Consider the following 20,387-nt stretch of genomic DNA (forward strand, 5'->3'; position numbering starts at 1 on the left):
CTGGGTATACATCAATTTTTTAAAATTAATATATTTTCAATGTAGTAATATTTTAGGAACCCAGTATTTAAAGCAATTGTATGATGAAAGTCCTATATAAGAGAACAAATAAAGAATAGCTTGGGAAGAAATAGTCACACCCTAATATATCATTTATATTGAGATTTTCATATTTCTCATTTGCATAAAACAAGAACGGTCTATACAGAAAAAGACAGCCTGTCGATTTTAGCTAAAGATGAAAAGAATGTGACAATGGTTGTATATAAGCTTTCTTAGGGCAGATCTTTTTGTCCATTCTATTTACTGGGGGTCAGTGGTGCCTACACATAAACGTTCCATACATACTTGTCGAATGAACATTGCAGGTAATTTACATTGTTACCGGAAGTGCTGGAATTTCATGGTCTTTGTGTGGGCCTCATACTTCCTCGTTGTGATGTGTAACACATGTTTATTTCCACAGGCAGAGTGTGAGAAATAATTATGAAACAAAAAATTATGGGATTAAAAAGGGTAAACTAAACCCTGAAAATCTGTCAAACTGTACCTATAAAATGGACTGCCTAAGGTGGAAGGTGTTAATCTAAATCCTTGAAGAGTTCTCATAAGGGCGGGGTAAGGCTTTAGAGAGCTCAAGAGGTCATCCTACCAGTGAGCAGAAAACATATGAATTCGGTTTGGCCACCTGGGGCTCATTTAGTGCACCAGAGCAGTAATTTGCTAAATGGATCCCTCCTAGTAAAAAAAAGAATGAGTAAATAGTGAGCAATTTAGTCATGGTAAACCACTAGTAGCTCAAGGGATATAAAAATGTGAAACTATAATTAGATTCCTTGTTCATAATGTACTAACTAAATGTATTACATTGTATATTGCATCTTTCTGATTTATTTCTGGACACAGCTGAGTCCTTAACAATTCAGACTGAAAGCATCCCAGCCATCAATTCATGCCTCCATTAAAATTCCAACTGCTTATATTAGAAAAAATTCCAAAGATAGTTTCTTTCATCTTGGATCGGAGGATACAAACAGAATTAACCTAGATGTAAAACACAGACAGTCAGTAATAAATCACACAGCATAAAATAAACTGTGGCAGTAAATTGAAAATTATGGTCTCTTTTTTCTATACTTAACTGTGGAAATATTTTCACAAGCTGGCATCAGGGTTTGCAACTTTTACATCTGTTATTTCTTCCCAGGATTATCTTTGAGCATTTTGAGAAGTGATTCTTTGAAAAGTGTGGCTCGTCAGAAATGTGGTATTAGATTGTGCATTTGAAACACTTTACATGTTGGGGGGCATCATTCAGGAGTCCCATGGTTTCAGAATACTGGCCTGGTCCCCACTCTACTTTTAAGTAGGAGAAGCTATTCCATGGGTGTCTGGAAAACATTTGTCCTGTACTGAAATCCGTTTCTTATTCACAGAGATTGTATAGTAAGTGTGGGCTCCGATGGTCTGAGTGACATTTCACAACACGAAGCTCTAAGTACAAGTTTCTTGTATTATTTCAACTGCCAGGTTCCAGTTGATGTGGTGTTAAGGGCACTGCCTATTCTTTAGGAACTCTCGTTTTCTCTCTGTCTCTCCTCTCCCCCTCAAGTTGAGTAACTTTATGGACGGTTTGGAGGAGGAACAAGGAATGAATCACACTGGATCCTTGCTCTTCTTGCCCCTCGGCTCTGAATTTCATCATTCTGAGTACCAGGGCATATGGTGTCTTTCAGATTATGAGAACCATGCATGCAATGGTGTCTTTATATAGAGATTATATTCTGCATTCTTTCCCCTGCTCCTCACGTGCAGTGCACTGTTTTTCTGAGGCTGGAATGCATTTTCCTTTTTGTCGTGTTGAGATGCTTTAACATTATTCATTAGTCCCCTCCTTCTCCCAGTTTAATAATTCCTCATACCAAGTCTGGCAGGTGTGTCTGAGGAATTCCCACCCCGCCCCCTTCCAATATTTCAGATACTAAATTTTCTAAACAATGCTTTTTCTTTAATGTTTTTCCCCCTTGGAGGACATGTTTTGGTTATAAATACCTTCAAAGAGTAAGCAAAATTCCTAGTGGATAAAAAGGCTAGGTGACAGTGTAAGGCTAAATGACAAGAACCAGAGTTAGATCAAGTACAGTACTATAATTTATTTTTGTGAATAGACAGTCATATACTTTATTTATTTTATTTTTTCTTTTATTGATTTTAGAGAGAGAGGAAGTGAGAGGGAGAGAGAGAGAGAAACATCAATGAGAAAGAACATCAATTGGCCACCTCCTGCATGGCCCCCACTAGGGATCAGGCCCACAACCTGGGCATGTGTCCTGACCGGGAATCGAACCAGTGACCTTTTGGTGCATGGGTCGATGCTCAACCACTGAGCCACACCAGCTGGACGACAGTCAAATACTTTATAAAGTGTTCTCCCTGATATTTCTAGTACCCATATATAGTTATTACAATATTATTGACTATATTCCCTATGCTGTACTTTATATCCCCATGACTATTTCGTAACTACCAATCTGTACTTCTTAATCCCTTCACCTGTTTCATCCAATCCCCCAAACCCCCACCCCTCTGGCAACCACCGGTCCACTCTCTGTGTCTGAGTCTGTTTCAATTTTGTTTGTTCATTTATTTTTTTTCTTTAGAGTCCACATAATAATGAAATCATATGGTATTTGTCTTTCTTTGACTGACTTATTTTATTTAGCATAATACCCTCTAGGTCCATCCCTGCTGTTGCAAACGGTAAGATTTCATTATTTTTTTATGGCTGAGTAATAGTCCATTGTATATATGTACCACAACTTTTTTTTACCCACTCACCTATTGATGGGTACTTGAGTTACTTCCATATCTTGGCTATTGTAAATAAGTCTGCAATGAACATAGGGGTGCATATATTCTTTCTAATTAGTGTTTTGGGTTTCTTTGGATATATACCCAGAAGCGGAATCATTGGGTCATAAGGAAGTACCATTTTTAATTTTTTGAGGAAAATCCATACTGTTTATTTCTTAGAGAGGATGCCAATGGACATTGGGCCAGTGTGACAGTATTCATGATTAAAAAAAACTTTCCTTGTGTTTGTTACTTTAACTAAAGAAATTTAACACTAGAAAGCAGATATGGTAGTTAATATACATTTCTTAAAGGAGCAAAAATTAGATGTTTGTAGGAAATCAACTAAAGAATTAACAAATATAATAGTCTTAGTACTGAAATTTAACATGCTCTTTATTTTTTAATCTTATTTTTAAAAGGCTAATTTAAAATACCATTCTTTTCATTTTTGGAACGAACAGTTTGTGTTAGGGGCTGCTCAAAGCAACAGATTAGTGTAGTTAAAATTTAACTTCAATATCATTACCCCTCTCTCTGCCTCTTTGTTTTCTTTCAGAGATTGATTTTTCAGTAAGTACTCAGTTTTAGTCATTACAGAAAATTTCATCCAAAGGTAGGTCTCTGTTGTCTGATTTCCTAGACTAGGTCAGTTCTCTTTGTTTTCTTTTTGTCTCTTCCTATGGCATCTTGTCTTTTTGCCTCCCCTACATCTCTCTCACTTGTTGAATATCTTCCTAATCTATGAGCTCTATAAAGGCCAGGACAATGTCTGATTTATTCAACTGCTGTAACACAGTGACCGGTAGGTATATAATGTTTATAATTATTTGTTAAATTAATTGACTTGACTATTTTATCTTTCTTGGGAGAATTCGCATTCTCCCTAATTTTAAAAACAAAACTCTGTATTGTTGATAAGATTGAAATGGAATAAAATTAGTTTCATGAGGCCAGAGGGTAAGACTTCAAAAGAGGAATAAAGAAAATCATTTTCAGGAATTTCAAGAATCAAGAGAAACACTTATTTGTTTTTGTTCTGGTAACTTCCTTCATTCCTCTTCAATGAAACTGTGTAGATAACTTAAATACAACTTTCCTTTCCCTTACTAATTCTGTCATTTCAGCTACAAGTTCTAGTTGATCTCTCTCTCTTCCTCTCCCTCCTTCTTCCCCCCAAGTTTAGTAACTTTATTGAAATTAAGACCCTGAATATACAGCTGAAAAAGTCTCACATGTGAAAATCAAGACGTATAAAGCAATCTGGGGAAATGGTAATTCAATTAAAAATGTTTACCAAAATACTTTTAAATAGTAAGTTACCTTAGTCTAGTCTGCAATATTATTTTAACTGACAAGAAAGTGCAACTTTTCAGACAACTAAACACTGTAGCAGTAGATAATTTCCTCCCCAAATGTTGAAAGAAGAAACAAAGATAAGAGTGAACACACAAGACCAGCCCATCTCACATTCCATCAATGTCTCCATTCCAAACTTGCTGCTTCTTTCCACTGCTTTTCCATGTCATTTACTCTAAACTTGGAGATCAATGGAAAAAAATTGAGAACCTTGTCCTAGGCCTTTTTCCTTCTTAGGTATAGGCTTGGGAGTGGACTGGCTCCAGGCTGCACGATTTCCACCAAGCACATTTAACCATTGTCCAAGTTATAATAACCAGACATCGGCTCCCCCGGCCTCGGAAGAGTGGGGGAAAAGTGAGCGTGGCTTAGTTTGTGTATTTGTATCTCATACCGTGGGTGGAAGTGAGGACTTAGCACCGGGACCTTTGTACCGTTTAGAGTCCCTCAAAGCCCGTATTTTCAATTAGTAGGGAAAACGAAAGTCTTCTGGGGGCGGGAGTGGGAGGGTTGTGTACAAACTAATGAACAAAAACACGCCAGGCCAGAGTTCAACAGCAGAGGGCACAATACCCACTGCCAATGGCCAGCAGCAGGCAGCAAAGAGAGGCATAATGTAAGGATCTCTGGGGCTTGTAGTTCACCCGTTTCCCCCCGGGCATGTTCGTTCTCGCACTAGCACTACAACTCCCAGGGTGCATCGCGCGCCTCTCTTCTCGGCCACTCCCTCTCTGAGACCAGCGCAGGAACTTCCCGGGAAACTGCCCCCGCCCCGCCCTCGTACGCACGCGCCAGGTTTGTTTACTCTGAAGCCCAGCCTCCCCTCCGTCCCCCAGCTCTCCTCACTCCTCCCAGGAATGCCGTCATACCAGTGATGCATATTCATGAGCCTCGCTAGGAGCGCCCGCCCTGCCCGCCTCCAGCCTTCCCGCTCCCGGCCCGTGATTAATATTCAATGAGCCTAGCTTCGCGGCTGGTTCGCGGGCGGGAGGTGGGGGAGCGGGCGGGGCCTGCGCGCGGGAGCCCGCGACCGGGGTGGGGAGGGCGTGTGTGCTGGGGAGGCGGTGGCGGCGAGGCGGGCGGGCGCGCGGGATGGAACACCGAGACACCGACGGAATGCTCCGAATTGCCACATAATCCCCTGGAACGGCCGTGCCGAACGCCATTGGCTTCTCCCTTCTCCCCGCGCCGCCGTCTCCCACCTTCGCCTCTCCGCCTCCCTCTCCGCCCGCTGCCTCTGGAGCTGGGGGGGAAGCCCGAAGCCCCACTGCAATGGAGCCCGCCGCCGCGGCTACGGCGCAGCGACTGCCAGAGGCGAGCAGGGAGGACCGAGCTCCGGCGGCGGCGGCCGGGGGCGGCCGGAGCCCGGAGCCCGCGCTGGCCCGGGCAGCCCCGAGCGGCGGGGCGCGGGAAGAGGCCCCCGGCGAGGCGCAGCCGGGGCCGCTGCCGGGCAGAGCGGGAGGCACGGGTCGCAGGAGGCGGCGCGGCGCGCCCCAGCCCACCGCCGGCGGGGCTGCCCCGGTGTCCGGGGCTGGCAGCGGCGCCAACTCCCTCCTGCTAAGGAGAGGGCGGCTGAAGAGGAATCTGTCCGCGACCGCCGCCGCCTCGTCGTCGTCCTCGGCCGCTGCCGCCTCGCACTCCCCCGGCGCCGCCGGCCTTTCCTCCTCCAGCTTGGCCTCGGCGTCGCTCTGCACCCGGACCCTGGACAGGAAGACGCTGCTCCTGAAGCACCGGCAGATGCTGCAGATGCTGCAGCTGCAGCCGTCGGACCGGGACTGGGTGAGGCACCAGCTCCAGCGGGGCTGCGTGCATGTCTTCGACCGCCACACAGCCTCGACCTACCTGCGCCCGGTGCTCTGCACGCTGGACACCACGGCCGGCGAGGTGGCCGCCCGCTTGCTGCAGGTGGGCCACAAAGGCGGCGGCGTGGTGAAGGTGCTGGGCAAGGGGCCCCCCGATGCCGGCCCCCGGCTCGAGCCCGCTGAGCCTCGGGACCTGGGGCCACCCGCCGGGAAGAGCGGGCTGGCTGCCGTCGGGGCCCCGCCACGCGCGCCTCCCGCGGACCTGCCGCTGCCCCGCGGTCCGAACGGGTGGGCGCACTACGCCTCCGGTGTTAGCCCCGCGCTCTCCGATTCCAGCCCTGGCGAGCCCAGCGCCCTGCAGCCCCTGGACGGCTCGGCCGCGGGCCGGGCCTCGGACACTGAGAGCTTCAGCCTGAGCCCCAGCGCCGAGAGCGTGTCCGACCGGCTAGACCCCTACAGCAGCGGCGGCGGCTCCTCGTCGTCGTCCGAGGAGCTCGAGGCCGACCCGGGCCCAGCCTCAGCGGGAGCCCCGGGCCAGTCCTGCCTGCGGGACAGCTCCGCACTCACCCGGCCCGGAGCGGGCGCCCCGTCGCCTTCCCCGACGGCTTCCCCGCTTCTGCTGCAGCCGAAAGCCCCGAGGGCCGTCGAGGGCCCAAACGGGGTCACCCGCGATCCGTCAAGGGAGGAGAAGGCGGCAGCAGCCGTGGCCCCTGGCTGCTCCCAGTCGATCCTGGGTGGGACCCGGGCGATCGCTGAGAAGGCTCCTCCGCCGCCCACCCTTTACGTGCAGCTCCACGGAGAGACCACCCGGCGCCTGGAGGCGGACGAGAAGCCACTGCAGATCCAAAATGACTACCTCTTTCAACTGGGATTTGGGGAGTTGTGGAGGGTGCAGGAGGAAGGCATGGACTCGGAGATTGGCTGCCTCATTCGCTTCTATGCAGGTAAGAAAACCACCTGCACCTGGACGTGTGGGGTTGCAACACTTCCAGATCCCGAAAAAGGAGTCAAGTCGGCGTCTGTTGGCCGGACCCCAGAGTAAATGCAGGTCCTAGGCAGTCTTTGTCACATCTTTACAGCTTTCACGGGCAATCTGTGTAATACTCAGTTGAGCAATTGTTCGGTCCGAGAGTTTGGCCAATCTTGAGGGCTTAGAGGTTGGGAAGCCCTGTGGAGGAGGTGGCAGAGCCACCAGGAAGTACAGCAAGCAGACTCCTGAAAGAGGCGGTCGTACCTTTAACAATGAACCTGTTGGGTTTTGTGGCAGTTTGGGATTTCATGTAAACTATCACGTGCACTTAAAACCGATAGAGGAAAATGCCCCAAAAGAAATGCTCTAGGACACTATTTCTACATGGACTGTCTGCAGTTTGCCATTCTAGCCCCCCCCCACCCCCCCAGCTCCTTACTTGTCAACTGGGGCACGTTCAGCTCCCTGTCATGCTTATTTGCCCACTTAGCCCTCCTTAGAAACCTAACAGATGGGATCCTTTTAGTGATACTTTTCCTCAGTGTTTTTTTTGTGTGTGCTTTATTTCAGTTTCCTCTGCAAGTTTTATTTTTGCATCAAAAGTGATTTTGCCTATTTATATCTCTCATTATTTACATACAGCCTTTATCACCAGAACTGACCATTGTAGTGTGACTTGCACTAGGGATCACAGTAAGACTTTAAGTGGTTACCATCTCTTGAAATGTTCTCGAATATCCTCTTCATTCTTTTTCAGTTCTAGATTTAAAAATTAAAATTTTTTTTTTTCCTATTCTTTACCTGTTCCAGCTTTATTGAGATGTAACTCACATATCACATTTTTGACTAGGGGTGACTAATGTTTCTCTTTTGGTTAAAGACTTGACAGTAGTAAATTAGGGAGTTGTAGATCCTGGTTGTTATAGTTGAGCTTTATACGTTGTTTGCATCCTTTTATCTTTATGGTTCGAAGAATTATGTTGTTAGTGATAAGGAATTTTATATAGTTAGCATAACAAAATTAAATCAAGAGAGTTAAATCTTCCCCAACTTTATTATTCTAGGTTGTGAAAAAATAACCATACTGTAACTAATATGTAGCAGTTTGTACTATTTAATATGTTTTTGGTCCAATTTGTGGCAGTTCAGTCAGTTTGAATGAAGAAATCTTTACTCCCACATTGAAATATGCAAGACCAGTACATTCCTGTTAAGGTATTCCTCTGAGTTTCATTGAAGTTTTTCTGTAATTCAAGTGAATTTCTGATGGATTTTTGCCTCATAAAGAAAACCATATCACAATATAATAAATAGTATTTGCTGTTTCTGAAGATAATATCCCAACTGGATGACATTCCTTTAAAAGTTTATGGCCTAGAAAATAGGTGATTTTATTTTTTATGTAGGAGCACCAATTATATCCTTTTCTGTAGTTCATCTAATTTGTAAAATAACAAAAACATTAAATGATAATCACACTTATGAGAATATTTTGTTAACATGAGAATGATGAATACCCATACCCAAACTAATTACATTGAAGGAAGTAGGGTGTGTGTGTGTGTGTGTGTGTGTGTGTATGTATGTATGTGTATATATATATATAACAAATTATTTAAATATATATATATGCAAGGGATATATTAAACAATATTGAACATATTTTGTATGGAAGAGTCCTGCTCCCCTTGTTTTTCTCATGATTGGATATGTTGGTCGTGATTAATGTTCAAGGGAAGGTTTTGGGTGTCCTGGTCATGAAATTTAAATCTTGGATTTCTCCTAGATTGTCTTTTCAAGTGTGTCTGAAATATTCTAAGTGAATGATACACAGATTTTTGTGTGTGTATGTTTCTTTTTAACATCGCAATATGAAAGTGACAAGTTATTTTTCTAGTTAATTTTTGTGGTCTTTTTGTTTTGTTCATGAAAAGCAGTAATTGTCACTTCATTCTGAACTTATTTACTTTATTTCTGTATACACACCATAAATAGATATATACCTCTTTGTATATGCTCATAAAAGTAACTGATAGGAAGCCACACATAGTATCCAACCTGTTCTAGAATATGAAGCCAGTGTACAGGTGTCCCAGAAGGAAGATGCCTGATTGTTATAAAGATGTCTAATTGCTTTTTTTTTTTAATATGCAAAGTTGAGCTTATTTTAAGCCTATGTTGATATTCCAAACATCTGTGAGTTGATAATCATTTGCTATAGAACTAGCAAAAATGAGTCCACTTGAACTTTTGCAAAAAAGTTTAGATATTGACCAAAGGGCTTTGTTATAAGGTGGTCTCACTTATTAAGTATGGAAACATTGTCAGACTTCACATGTAGCAAAAGTTTGCAACAAGCTGAAGGAGATTCCTAGAAATTACTCCAGTGTTGCAGTGGAATGTAGGACACCCAACTGGAAAGTGTTACATTTTGGTAGTAATTCTTTTCCTTAGGAAGAAGAGAATTAATGTTTATTTTAGATGACACCCTTGAAGAGGGTGTTGTGTACCACATTTGCTTTTATAATTTTACATGTAACTTACTCTGGAATTTATTGCTGCATATCTTTTTGTTTATACTTGTAGTTGGAATTAAGGATAGATTAAGAAGTTATCTTTGAAGACTTTTGAATATCTTTCTATATTTAAATTGAGCTCCTTATCTGCTGTCTATCTAGTTTATGTAGTCAGCTGTGTTTTCTGAGAAAGTCTTGTTTAGCAGAGAACTTTCATTCTCTTGAGGGTAACCTTTCAATTAAATTTTAGTATTTATTACCTGACACGAGTTATTTTTAAAAGGCTTTGAAAGCCATTTGTGGTTGCATTGAATATTTAAATATTTATTTGGGTAACGTTAAATGAAGGTCTTTAAGGAACTAGCAGCTGTTGGACAAAAAGTACTAATTACTAGGTTGTTAATGAAAATTTAGTTTGAAAATTGTTATAGCATCTATCAAGCAACCATTTTTTGTTGTTTATTTAAAATATGAAAAAATTTAAATTGCTTTATCTGAAGTTACTTGTCTTAAGTATGGCAAGTACATTAACATTTAATTTCCATTCAAAATCAGCTATCTTAAATTTTACCTTAAAGAGTAATTTTAGGTTAAAAATTCAAGAATTTAGGTTGCGGTTGTTCAACATAAGTTATGACTTCAAAACATTAATGAGCTTGTGAGTCATTGATGATGTGCAATATTAAACTCTATTTTTTATATTTTTGACTTTCTGTCGCCATTTAGATTTCAGTAGTCTGGCTATTTCAGTTAAAATTTTAACAGTAGGAAAGGATGTTGACAGAATGGAGAACACATCCACTGTGTCTAGTGAATCTTGGACAAGATATTTTTATGTGTGACTTCTTAGGATTGCTGAGAACGAACTCCTTAACCCCTCTCATATTTCTTCTCTTTTTCTCTTCTGGGAATGATCAAACCTTACATGGTTTCCTACATGGAAACCAAGAAGGGGTGGTTCAGCATGAAGCTGTAATATTGACGAGCAGGCTCTTATTACTATAATTACAGCAGTATTGAGTAACGTGGCATGAACATGTGACACCAGTGTGTGCCTGAACAGCCCTTTTAAATGTAAGGACAAAAGGTTTAACTTTGTTTTTGTTTTTTATATTTAAATTTTATATTTGTTGTTTTCATGTAAAGTGCATGATATCTTTTCCTTCATAACTGGTTTGATAACATGTATTAATATGTTGGGTTTTATTTTCTGCAAAAATCTTAAAGGGCTTTCACATAAATTATCTTATTTGCCCTTTCAAAAACATTATTAGGGAGGAGTCGACGTCAGTCCTCTTTCAGATGGAGAAACTGAAGCACAGAGAGGTTCCACTCTTGCTTGTGGTTTTTTTCAGTCCTTGGCAGAGCTGAGAATAGAGTGCTTGGATATTCTGTTTTGCAATTCATATCACTTTCCATGAATCGATGCTGAATTTCATTTATATGTGAATTTTCACGTGGTTAAAAGCATTCAGAAAATATGCTGTTTTTGTTGGTAATGAGGTGTTAGGCTCTAGTCCAAAGTGGTATCCATTGTGAAATGTGGAGGGTTCTATTTTTATCATGCTGCCTTTAAAAATATAAAGAACCAAGACTGGCCAATAAGTAGACAGCATAGAATAAATACGAAAGTGTTCTAATTATCCTGGTTGCAAATAGTCATACTTGCATTTAAGGTGATATAAAATAGTTAACCTAATGATTTTCTATTTTCTTACTCAAGCATGCCTCGTTTGTTAGACTGTAAATCTTCATTGGGAACAGAGAATTAACACTTCATCTGAAAAGTGCATAACTTGAGACTGGAGGTATGACAGTACAGTTCCTTTAAAACATGGCTGTACTTATAAAGTACTGAAAAAACCTGTCATGAACGGTTTGCTTAAACCTTCTATTTTAAAACAGAACTATTTTTATGCTAGTGATTGATACTGTTTTAATGGTGTTACTATGCTGTTGTGCAGTTTTTATAATTTATTTGTTATATAGAGGTGGAGAGTCAGCTATTTTCCCTGAATTTCATAGTTGTTCCTAAAATGGGGTGTCTTTTGTGCTCACTGAAATAATGGTAGGGAGAAGAGCTGTGTGTAAATGAGTTTGTAAAGTTTCTGCATTGAAAGTTGTATCTTTTTGTTGCTATAAGATTGTAAATCAAACTCCTTAAGATAGGTTATCCAAAGATTATTATTTTTAAAGTGTAAGATGTTTTTTGTTGTTTCTTATTCTCTTTCCCTTTAGAACCGTGAGCTTGATTTATCGGTAACATAACATTCATTGACATTGTATATGACTCAAGCCTAGCATAATACTTGGCATTTTAGATTAAACATTTGTTGAATTGAATTTGCGGTATTTTGCTAAGCAGCTGGTGGTGTGTGCCCTGATTCTTCAACCTTCCATGCTGTTTGGTCCCCAGGGATATGCTAAACACACATACACACAGAGGCATTTCTCCCATGGCAGGACATTTTAAATGTACCACATACTATTAATATCTTCGATTTCATGTGAGTGAAAGCTCTGTGTGGATTTTGAGACAGCAGTTCTCAAAGTTTTCTTAGGGTTAACAGGTGTTCCCCACCCACCCACCCTCTTTTCAAAGGCATATCTTACTTCAACTTTGAGATGAATTTAATGAGGCATCTGTCAAATGAAGCATCTTAGATTTAATGATTTTGTTGTGCGCCAGGGTTGGACACAGTTCGGTCTCTCTGGACAAGAGAAGGGCTTAATTGTACTGTGAAAGTCGAGAGATCCCCAAGCACTCAATAGAAACACTTTTCCTGTACAGATTCCTGACATTTTGAAAAAGAGAAAGAGATGTTATCAAAATGTCCAAAACAGTCTAGGAAAATAAACCCTTAAAGAAAAAAAATCCCACCTTCTAAAAGCTACCCCACCCCTTTAATCCCAGGCAGCTGGTAGAAGGCTGGGGAGGAGGGGTTTTGAATCTGGCCTCGCATTTCTGTGCTTCTAGGGCAAACCCCTTTTTATACTTACCTTTGGGTTTCTAAAGATAGTATAATTAAAACAAAACAAAACAATCCACCATGTGGATTCTTTAGACATGTAAGGTATTTATAACCTAAGTCTGTGTGGCTGCTTGTATTTGGGTTTATATGAAACTTCAACTCTAGGCTTTGGAAATTGAAACTCGGGGAAGAACAGACTTTAATGAGACCGTGATTGAAGAACATTCACATATTTGGTTAACTATGAAATAGCAGCTCTTTCAAGTGGTGTGATTCTGTACTTCAGAATCAAGCATAGTAACAGTTACTTCAGCTGTTACTGTACTTTGATTTAGAGATGGGATGGTTTTGGTATATATTATCTATACATACAGGGTAGGGCAAAAGTAGGTTTACAGTTGTGAGTATGCAAAACAGAGTTTATTCTTGTATTATTACTTATTGTTTTGTTTTTATTTATTTATTTTGTTTTCTAATCCTCACCTGAGGATATTTTTCCATTTATCATCAGATAGAGTGGGAGGGAGGGAGAGACAGAGAGAGAGAGAGAAACATTGATGTGAGAGAGACACATCGACTGGTTGCCTCCTGCATGACCCAACCAGGGCCGGGGACGAACTGCATCCGAGGTACATGCCCTTGACCAGAATTGAACCCGTGGACCGACACTCTAACCATGATCCAAACTGACCAGGGCTATTGTTTTATTTTCCATATGAACAACTGTAAGCCTCCTTTGGCCCCACCCTGTGTGATGTATATGCTTGTATGCTTGGTATATCTTTTGGTATGTTAAATGAAACAAAACACAGTCATCCCATCATGCCACACTCATGCTGAATTAATTGTTTCCCTGTTGTGTTTTTACCTTTGAGATTGCTTTAATACATGTGCAGTGAATTTAATGATGAAGTGTGTTGTTGAGGTACAAGTCCAGTGGCCTCTGAGTTTGGAACTTAGAAGTTCTATTGGACATGGAGTGATATACTCCATTTGTAGAGTGTGCATACTTTATGAGCTTGTAAGTATCAATACTTGACCGAAACACAAACCAAAAAATCCATGCTTTTCAGCTGAAGTTTATTGAAGTACATCAGTCTTATTTCCAGTTATGTGAAAGCATTCAGTTGACGACTGAATAAAATTTGAAATATGGAATTTATTGGGGGAAAAAATCAGCATATGCATGGACCCCCACAGTTCAAACCTGTGTTGTCCAAGGGTCATCTGTAATTTGATTTTAGAACATTTCAATAATGAGTGAAGAATCTAATTAGAAATTTGAAGTTTTGAGTTGGCTGATTTTTCTGTTTTCCCTGCATTCTTTTCAAGGAGGAGGAGTTTTGCATTTGTTGCCATCCATTTCTACCCACTCACACGATTGCAGGGCAGTTAGAGAAGGAACCTTTCCTAGATCCCCCTCCATTAACAACGTGTTACAGTGATGGGGCTTTCTCTTCAAATATGAGGCGTGTTTGGAAATACAGCAAAGGAAAATGGTCTGTACGTGTTTTCACTGTCTACCTCACAATCACCTGGGTTTTACAGCAGTGCACTTCCGGCACGTGGTCCAAAGGACACAGTGTTACGCACAGAAGCAGTTCTTTTACCTTTATTGTCAATTATGAGAAATGCGTTCCCAAGGAATTCTGTCTTTGCTCCCATCCATGTATTTCGGGAGCCTGTCTGGCTCAGTGTTGAATGGGTTCTGCACTAAGGTTCTGAGTTTGGCTGCTGTGTCCCGGGGTCAGGTGAAAGTAACCTAGTTGTTTCAAAAACAACTTTGGGGAAGAATCTATGCTGTTTTATCTCACACTGGCTGAGAGGAAATGGTCTGTCATTTAAAGAAACTAGTCTGAGATCTGGGAAACTGACTCTGGGCATTTATTTTAACCTATGCTGGACTTTTCTTTTCTTCTCAGTAAAATGTTGAGCGTGAAGTAGAAGGAATCTGAGCTCTCTTCCAACTGGAAACATTCCGGGCTCCTTGAGGGGCCGGCCTTCGCATTGGGACCGCTTTTCCCCTTCCCCTCTCACCGCACATACCGTTAATTACTCATTCTGCCGCGCACCAACAATGTCTTTTTTGCTTATCTAACTAAAAAAAAAAAAAAAAAAAAGTATAATTTTGATTCATTCACACCGGTTGGCTATTGACATTTTTTTTTTAACAGTGGGGAAAAGAGGTCAGTGACCCTGACTAAAGTGTCCGGTATTGCATGTTTTAAAAATTCTTGCTGCACACTGGTTGAAAATCGCTGAATCAGAAGGACTAAAAGTTGTGGTTTTAAGTTCTGTGATACCTGTCCGTGGATTTAAGAGAATCAATCTCCTTTTCTCAGGAGAAGGGTTGCCAACCACAGCAGACCACCTCTGTGGTGTGGGTTAGGGTTCGTGACAGAATAGGTGGTGTTTGATTCACCTTCTCCCTGCCAGCCCCAACTCCTCAAACTAGAGGAGACGGACTCAAAGAAATGCGTTCTTTTAAAAGTCGAAGTAAGGTGCTTGCCTTACATTGACTTATAGAGCGAGATATTTTCATAATCCAGTTTATACAGTTTACTGTAATGATGACTCTGTCTGAGGGACCCAGATGTGCAAAGCTTTCTGGCTTGTTAACTTCAATTCACAGTGAGCTGGCTGGGTGCCTGCCTACTGTGCCTACAGTCAGTAGGAGAAAAGGCACTTCAAGACAATGACATTTTTATATTGTTGCTTTGATTATATTACAGAATTTAGGATCCTGTAGAGAGTCTAACAGCAACATTTTTATAGATGAGGAAAGCAAACCCATAGAATCAACATCTGGTCCAAGATCAAGTCGCATTCAGAATCAGGAATAGCGCCAGCCCAGGGTTGGGATCATCAGTGCGATGTTCGTTTTTCCCTCCCACACTTGAACCTCTGTACTTACTATCTTTGGATCCTCCTTATAGTTGGTATTCAAAATGAAAGTTTAAAAAAATGGAGTGTTTCACACATTTGTGGTTTCTCTATTACTGCAAAGTGTTTCTAGTTTTTTCCTTCTAGTCAGTACTTCTGAGAGGTTACATGTCACTTTGACAGATTAGAAAGGAGGGCTGCTAATGGAACAGCTGGATATTTTAAAAGAATGGAAATGTTGGGGAAAGAAATAATTGCATTTTAAAAATATTTGGGAGAAAAATTTAAGAATAGATTTCGAAAAAAATTTTTGTTCAGACATATGTTCATTAAAAAGATTCAGTATTCATTACATTCTGTATTTCAATTTTTATTTAAGGAAAATAAACTTGTCTTCCCACAATTCAATGCACATAGGTTATTCAGGTACACATACACAGTTCTTCTTGTGTGTGATAAAAAAAAAATCAGAACAGCCCTGGCCAGTTTGGCTCAGTGGTTAGAGCGTCGGCCTGTGGTCCAGAGAGACTCGGGTTCGGTTCCCGCTAAGGGCACGTATCTTGGTTGCAGTTTGTCCCCGGCCCTGGTTGGTGGTGCAGGTGGCAGCCACTCAATGTGTCCCTTTCACGTCGATGTTTCTCTCTCTCTCTCTCTTCCTCTCTCTCCCTCCCACTCTACCTGAACAAAAAGTGGAAAAATGTCCTCGAGTGAGGAAAAAAAAAATTCAGAACAACTCAGTTCAGTAATCTTCAGGCTTTTTTTTTGCTGGTTTTGGACGTCTTTACCATGAAATCTGCTACTGCTTTGCATATCTATCTGTCCTCTCTCTAAAAATAGAGAGAGGAGAGGGAGAAGGAAATATCCTGCTCCTGTTAACAAAAAGAAAAGAGAGTCCCTTTTATATTAAGTTCCATTTTAATTGAATCATTTACCTTAAGTTAAAGTTTTAGCTGCATTTATCTACTGAGTCAATTCTTCAAAGACGACTCTTCATTTTTAAATTTAAGTATAGTTGGTATACAATGCTATACTAGTTTTAGGTGTACAGTGTAGTGATTCAACATTTATATACCTTCCAATGTGATCACCACACTGAGTCTAGTAACCATCTGTCACCATGCAAATGTATCACAATATTATTGACTGTACTACTATTCCCCTTTACCTTTTTCGCCTCCCCCCTACCACATTCTCTTCTGGCAACCATCAGTTTGATCTCTGTTTCTTTTCTTCTTTTTAAATTTTTACGTATTGATTTCGGAGGCGGGGGGGGGGGTGGTGAGAGAGAGAGAGAGAGAGAAACATCGTTTTGTTGTTCCACTTATTTATGCATTCATTGCTTGATTCTTGTATGTGCCCTGAACCTGCAACCTTGGCACGTGGGAAAGACACTTTAACCAACTGAGCTACCCAGCCAGGGCCTCGATCTCTGTTTCTATGAGTCTGTTTTTGTTTTGATTGTTCTTTCGTTTTGTTTTGTTTTCTTAGATTCCATGTATAAGTTAAACCATATGGTGTTTGTATTTTTTCTGTCTGACTTATTTCACGTAGCATAATACCCTCTAGGTTCATCCATGTTATTGCAGATGTTAAGATTTCATTCTTTTCTAATGGTGAGTAATAGTCCATATAACATCTTCTTTATCCATCTAGATGGAAACCCAGGTTGCTTCCATATCTTGGCTATTGTAAATAATGCTGCAGTGAACATAGGGGTGCATATATCTTTTCTTATTAGTGTTTTTGTTTTCATGGGATAAATAGTCAGAAGTGGAATTCCTGGGTTGTGTGGTAGATCTATTTTTAGTTTTCTGAGGAATTTTCGTACCATTTTCCGTAGTGGCTGCACCAGTTTGCATTCCCACCAACAGTGCACCAGGGTTGAGGGTTCCCTTTTCTCCACATCCTTGACAACATGTTATTTGTTGACTTTTGATGATAGCCATTCTATTGATATGAGGTAGTATCTCACTGTGGTTTTGATTTGCATTTCCCTATAATTAGTGATGAACATCTTTAAGTATGAGATGACTGTTTATTTTTAATACGAGGAAGGGAACTTTTTAAAGTGCAAAAGTACAAAGGGTAGAATACGTTCCATCTGGCATATAGAATATGGACTCCAGATGCTGAAGCAGAGGAGAAATTTCTCTTGATGGTCTCTTAGAGAGGGGGTGTGGCTGGGGGCAGCTGGCATTCAGTTTTATGTAATAAGGATCTCTCCTTATGGGAAAAGTAAACACTGTAATCGGAGCAGACTTGTTCTCTTCCTTACACAGACCCCACTCACTTTATTTCGAGATGCTCGCTTTATTGCAGCATGTAGAACCGAACCCGCGTTCCCTCCGAGATATACCTGTACTTGATGTGAGTCCTTAACCTGAGGCTCCTTTGTTAGAGAATGAGGGGAAACAGAGGGTGATAAAAAATTTCTGTCTCAGGGAACTTTGTGAAGTTCACATTTGGTGATATATGTGGAAGTGCTTTGTAAACTGTCAGAGGTTATACAAATGTAGTGAGGTTTTATTATTTTTAGCAACAGTAAATTGCCACAAATGTTAATTAGAGTTAATTAGGGCTCATTAGGGAAGATGGGATATACTCTTGCTCAGTGACATTGGCAGCCTATCCACTTTCGCTCGCTCACTCTTCATTCATTCTTTTATCCAGTAATGACGTATCTACCATGTCAAAGGAGCTTTTGGTTTAAAAGTGACCAATTTGAATGTTCTAGCATCTCTTGAAATACAGATTTGAGGGCTCGTGGAAACGAACAAGCAAGCCAACATTTACAGTACGAAGGTGGGAAGTGTTTAATGGAGGCACACTGTTCACAGGTTTCTTCTGTAGCAGCAACCAAGCCCAGAGGCTTCGGACTGCACTGTGTGAGTCCCCAGGAAGCCCAGTCTTTTTCTTAAGAGGGAGAGGGAGAGGAGGAGGGAGAGAGAGAGAGATACATCAATGAGCGAGAACATCAATTGGCCGCCTCCTGCACGCCCCCCACTGGGGATCTGGCCCACAGCCTGGGCATGTGCCCTGACCGGGAATCGAGCCAGCGACCTCCTGGTGCAGGGTTGATGTTAACCACTGAGCCACACCGGCTGGACCCAAAACCCGGTGTTGAAGAAAGAACCAGGAGGAACCAGAAGGAGTAGGCTGTTGCCATAATTCTGGCACCTGAATTGTTTGAAGCGCAACCGTAAATGACTAGCTCCAAGTCTAGTCGGACTGAGTGTAGGATCAGTAATTCCAGTTCGGTGCTTGAAGACTCACCATGACCCTTTCTGTCTAGGCACCTGGGCCTTTTTATCACCTTGAGTCACTGGGCTCCATTTGGAATCATGGTTTGTGAGGCTTTAGGTAAGCAGATACTCATTTTGCTTTTCGGAAAAGAAAATGCTAACGTTCATTTGCTCCAGGTTGCCCCGCATCCTGGCAGGGGGCCTACAGTCCACTTGAAAGACATTCTCTTGTGTCATTTTTTAAGGCCTGTGAGGATTTTGCTTTCCTTGTATTTATGAGATTTATGCGAAGAGCTGTGTATATCTTCTGGAGGCTGGTACTTCCTTGTAGTTTAGTGTCATACATAAACCACATTAATGTAACATTTGGAAGTTAATGAATTGGTAACAATAATCTGGGGGTGTTATTTTTAACTTTGCCCATCTACTGCCTGGCTCTTTGTTGATGAAGGAAATTTTTTAAAACCTCTTGTGTGGACCAGGTGGAAACATAACTCTTAAGTGTTCATATAAGTAGAAGTAACTTTTATCTATGGCTCTAAAACGTTTACTATACCCGAGACAAGTTAGGTCTTTACTAATGGCCTGTGATAAATTTTTTATTTTCGTTATATGTGCAAGGCACATGTCTCTGAAATGTTGTCTCCTATAGTACAGTGAGGGACAACACTGGAAAAAGGTCTTCAGTTTGCTTTATATGTTAGTTTTTAAATTATGACAAACACTGTGGTAAAAAAAAGTTACTCACATCCTGTCACACTTCTAATTCAAATGAAAATACTTCGAATTTAAACTAACCACCATTCAGGTTAATTACCTGCCAGAGTATATTTTCCACTGTCATTAGCACCTTTTCGCTCGCTGTGACAAATTTTTACTGAGACCTCAGTTAACTCAGTAGAGCAATATCAACACCAGAGAAGCTGATTTTCATGGGGGATATTAACAGAAATGTTAGCGTCAATGCGATAATAAGGACAATAGTTACTGGCCCTTGTGATTATAAAGTAGACAAAATCCACTTCTCTGTAACCAAGTCATAAGAGGGACTGTTTTTATTTTAATTCTCATCCGAGGATATTTTTCCATTGATTTTTTTATTTTTATCCTCACCGAGGATATATTTTCGTTTTTTATTCAGATAGAGTGGGAGGGAGAGAGAGGAAGAGAGAGAAAGAGAGAAACATCAACGCGAAAGGGACACATTGTGTGGCTGCCATCTGCACGACCCAATCAGGGCCGGGGACAAACTGCAACCGAGGTACATGCCCTTAGTGGGAACCGAACCTAGGTCTCTCTGGACCACAGGCCGATGCTCTAACTGCTGAGCCAAACTGGCTGATTTTTCAAATGGTGGTGTCTCATTGATAATAAATACGTGATAATAAAAGTTCTATAAAAATAAATCTTGGAGCTGCTTGGATGATAAAGCCATTCTGAAGACACCACACATGTCCATTTCTGAGAGTGGGAGTCATCTAGCCGTTAGTACCTTTGGGATGCTTGCTTCATGTCCGAGTTGGCTTGCAGCTGCTAATGGAGTTCATTGCTTCCTGCCTCTGTGGATGTGCATAAAATCCCCTCCCCTCCAAACAACAAAACACAGTGCCTTATAGCCCTTTTAGTTATAAGAAACTGATAGATTAACCCAGGTGGCCTTAACCTTCAGCTAAAACAGATGGAGAAAGGGAGGTAGTGGTGTTCATTTATCTCTAAGCACACAGTTGTACTTGCACCCTTGCACAGTATCTTTTTTATCTTTTAAAAACACTTGTAATATTGGAATGGAC

The 20,387-nt window shown here is 41.5% G+C and overlaps 1 protein-coding gene across 1 annotated transcript in view; it reads left to right on the forward strand.

The window, feature by feature from the left end:
• Window positions 1-5,279: 5,279 nt before the first annotated feature.
• The window catches only part of PHLPP1 (PH domain and leucine rich repeat protein phosphatase 1), a 180,248-nt gene continuing 165,140 nt past the window's right edge, over window positions 5,280-20,387 (forward strand). Inside the window, exon 1 of the mRNA XM_036244263.1 lies at window positions 5,280-6,958. Within this exon, the coding sequence (XP_036100156.1) occupies window positions 5,485-6,958 (1,474 nt within the window). The 5' untranslated portion in view covers window positions 5,280-5,484. The remainder of the gene's footprint in view (window positions 6,959-20,387) is intronic.

This window comes from Molossus molossus, unplaced genomic scaffold (genome assembly GCF_014108415.1).
Source record: "Molossus molossus isolate mMolMol1 unplaced genomic scaffold, mMolMol1.p scaffold_m16_p_6, whole genome shotgun sequence".
Lineage (NCBI taxonomy): Eukaryota > Metazoa > Chordata > Mammalia > Chiroptera > Molossidae > Molossus > Molossus molossus.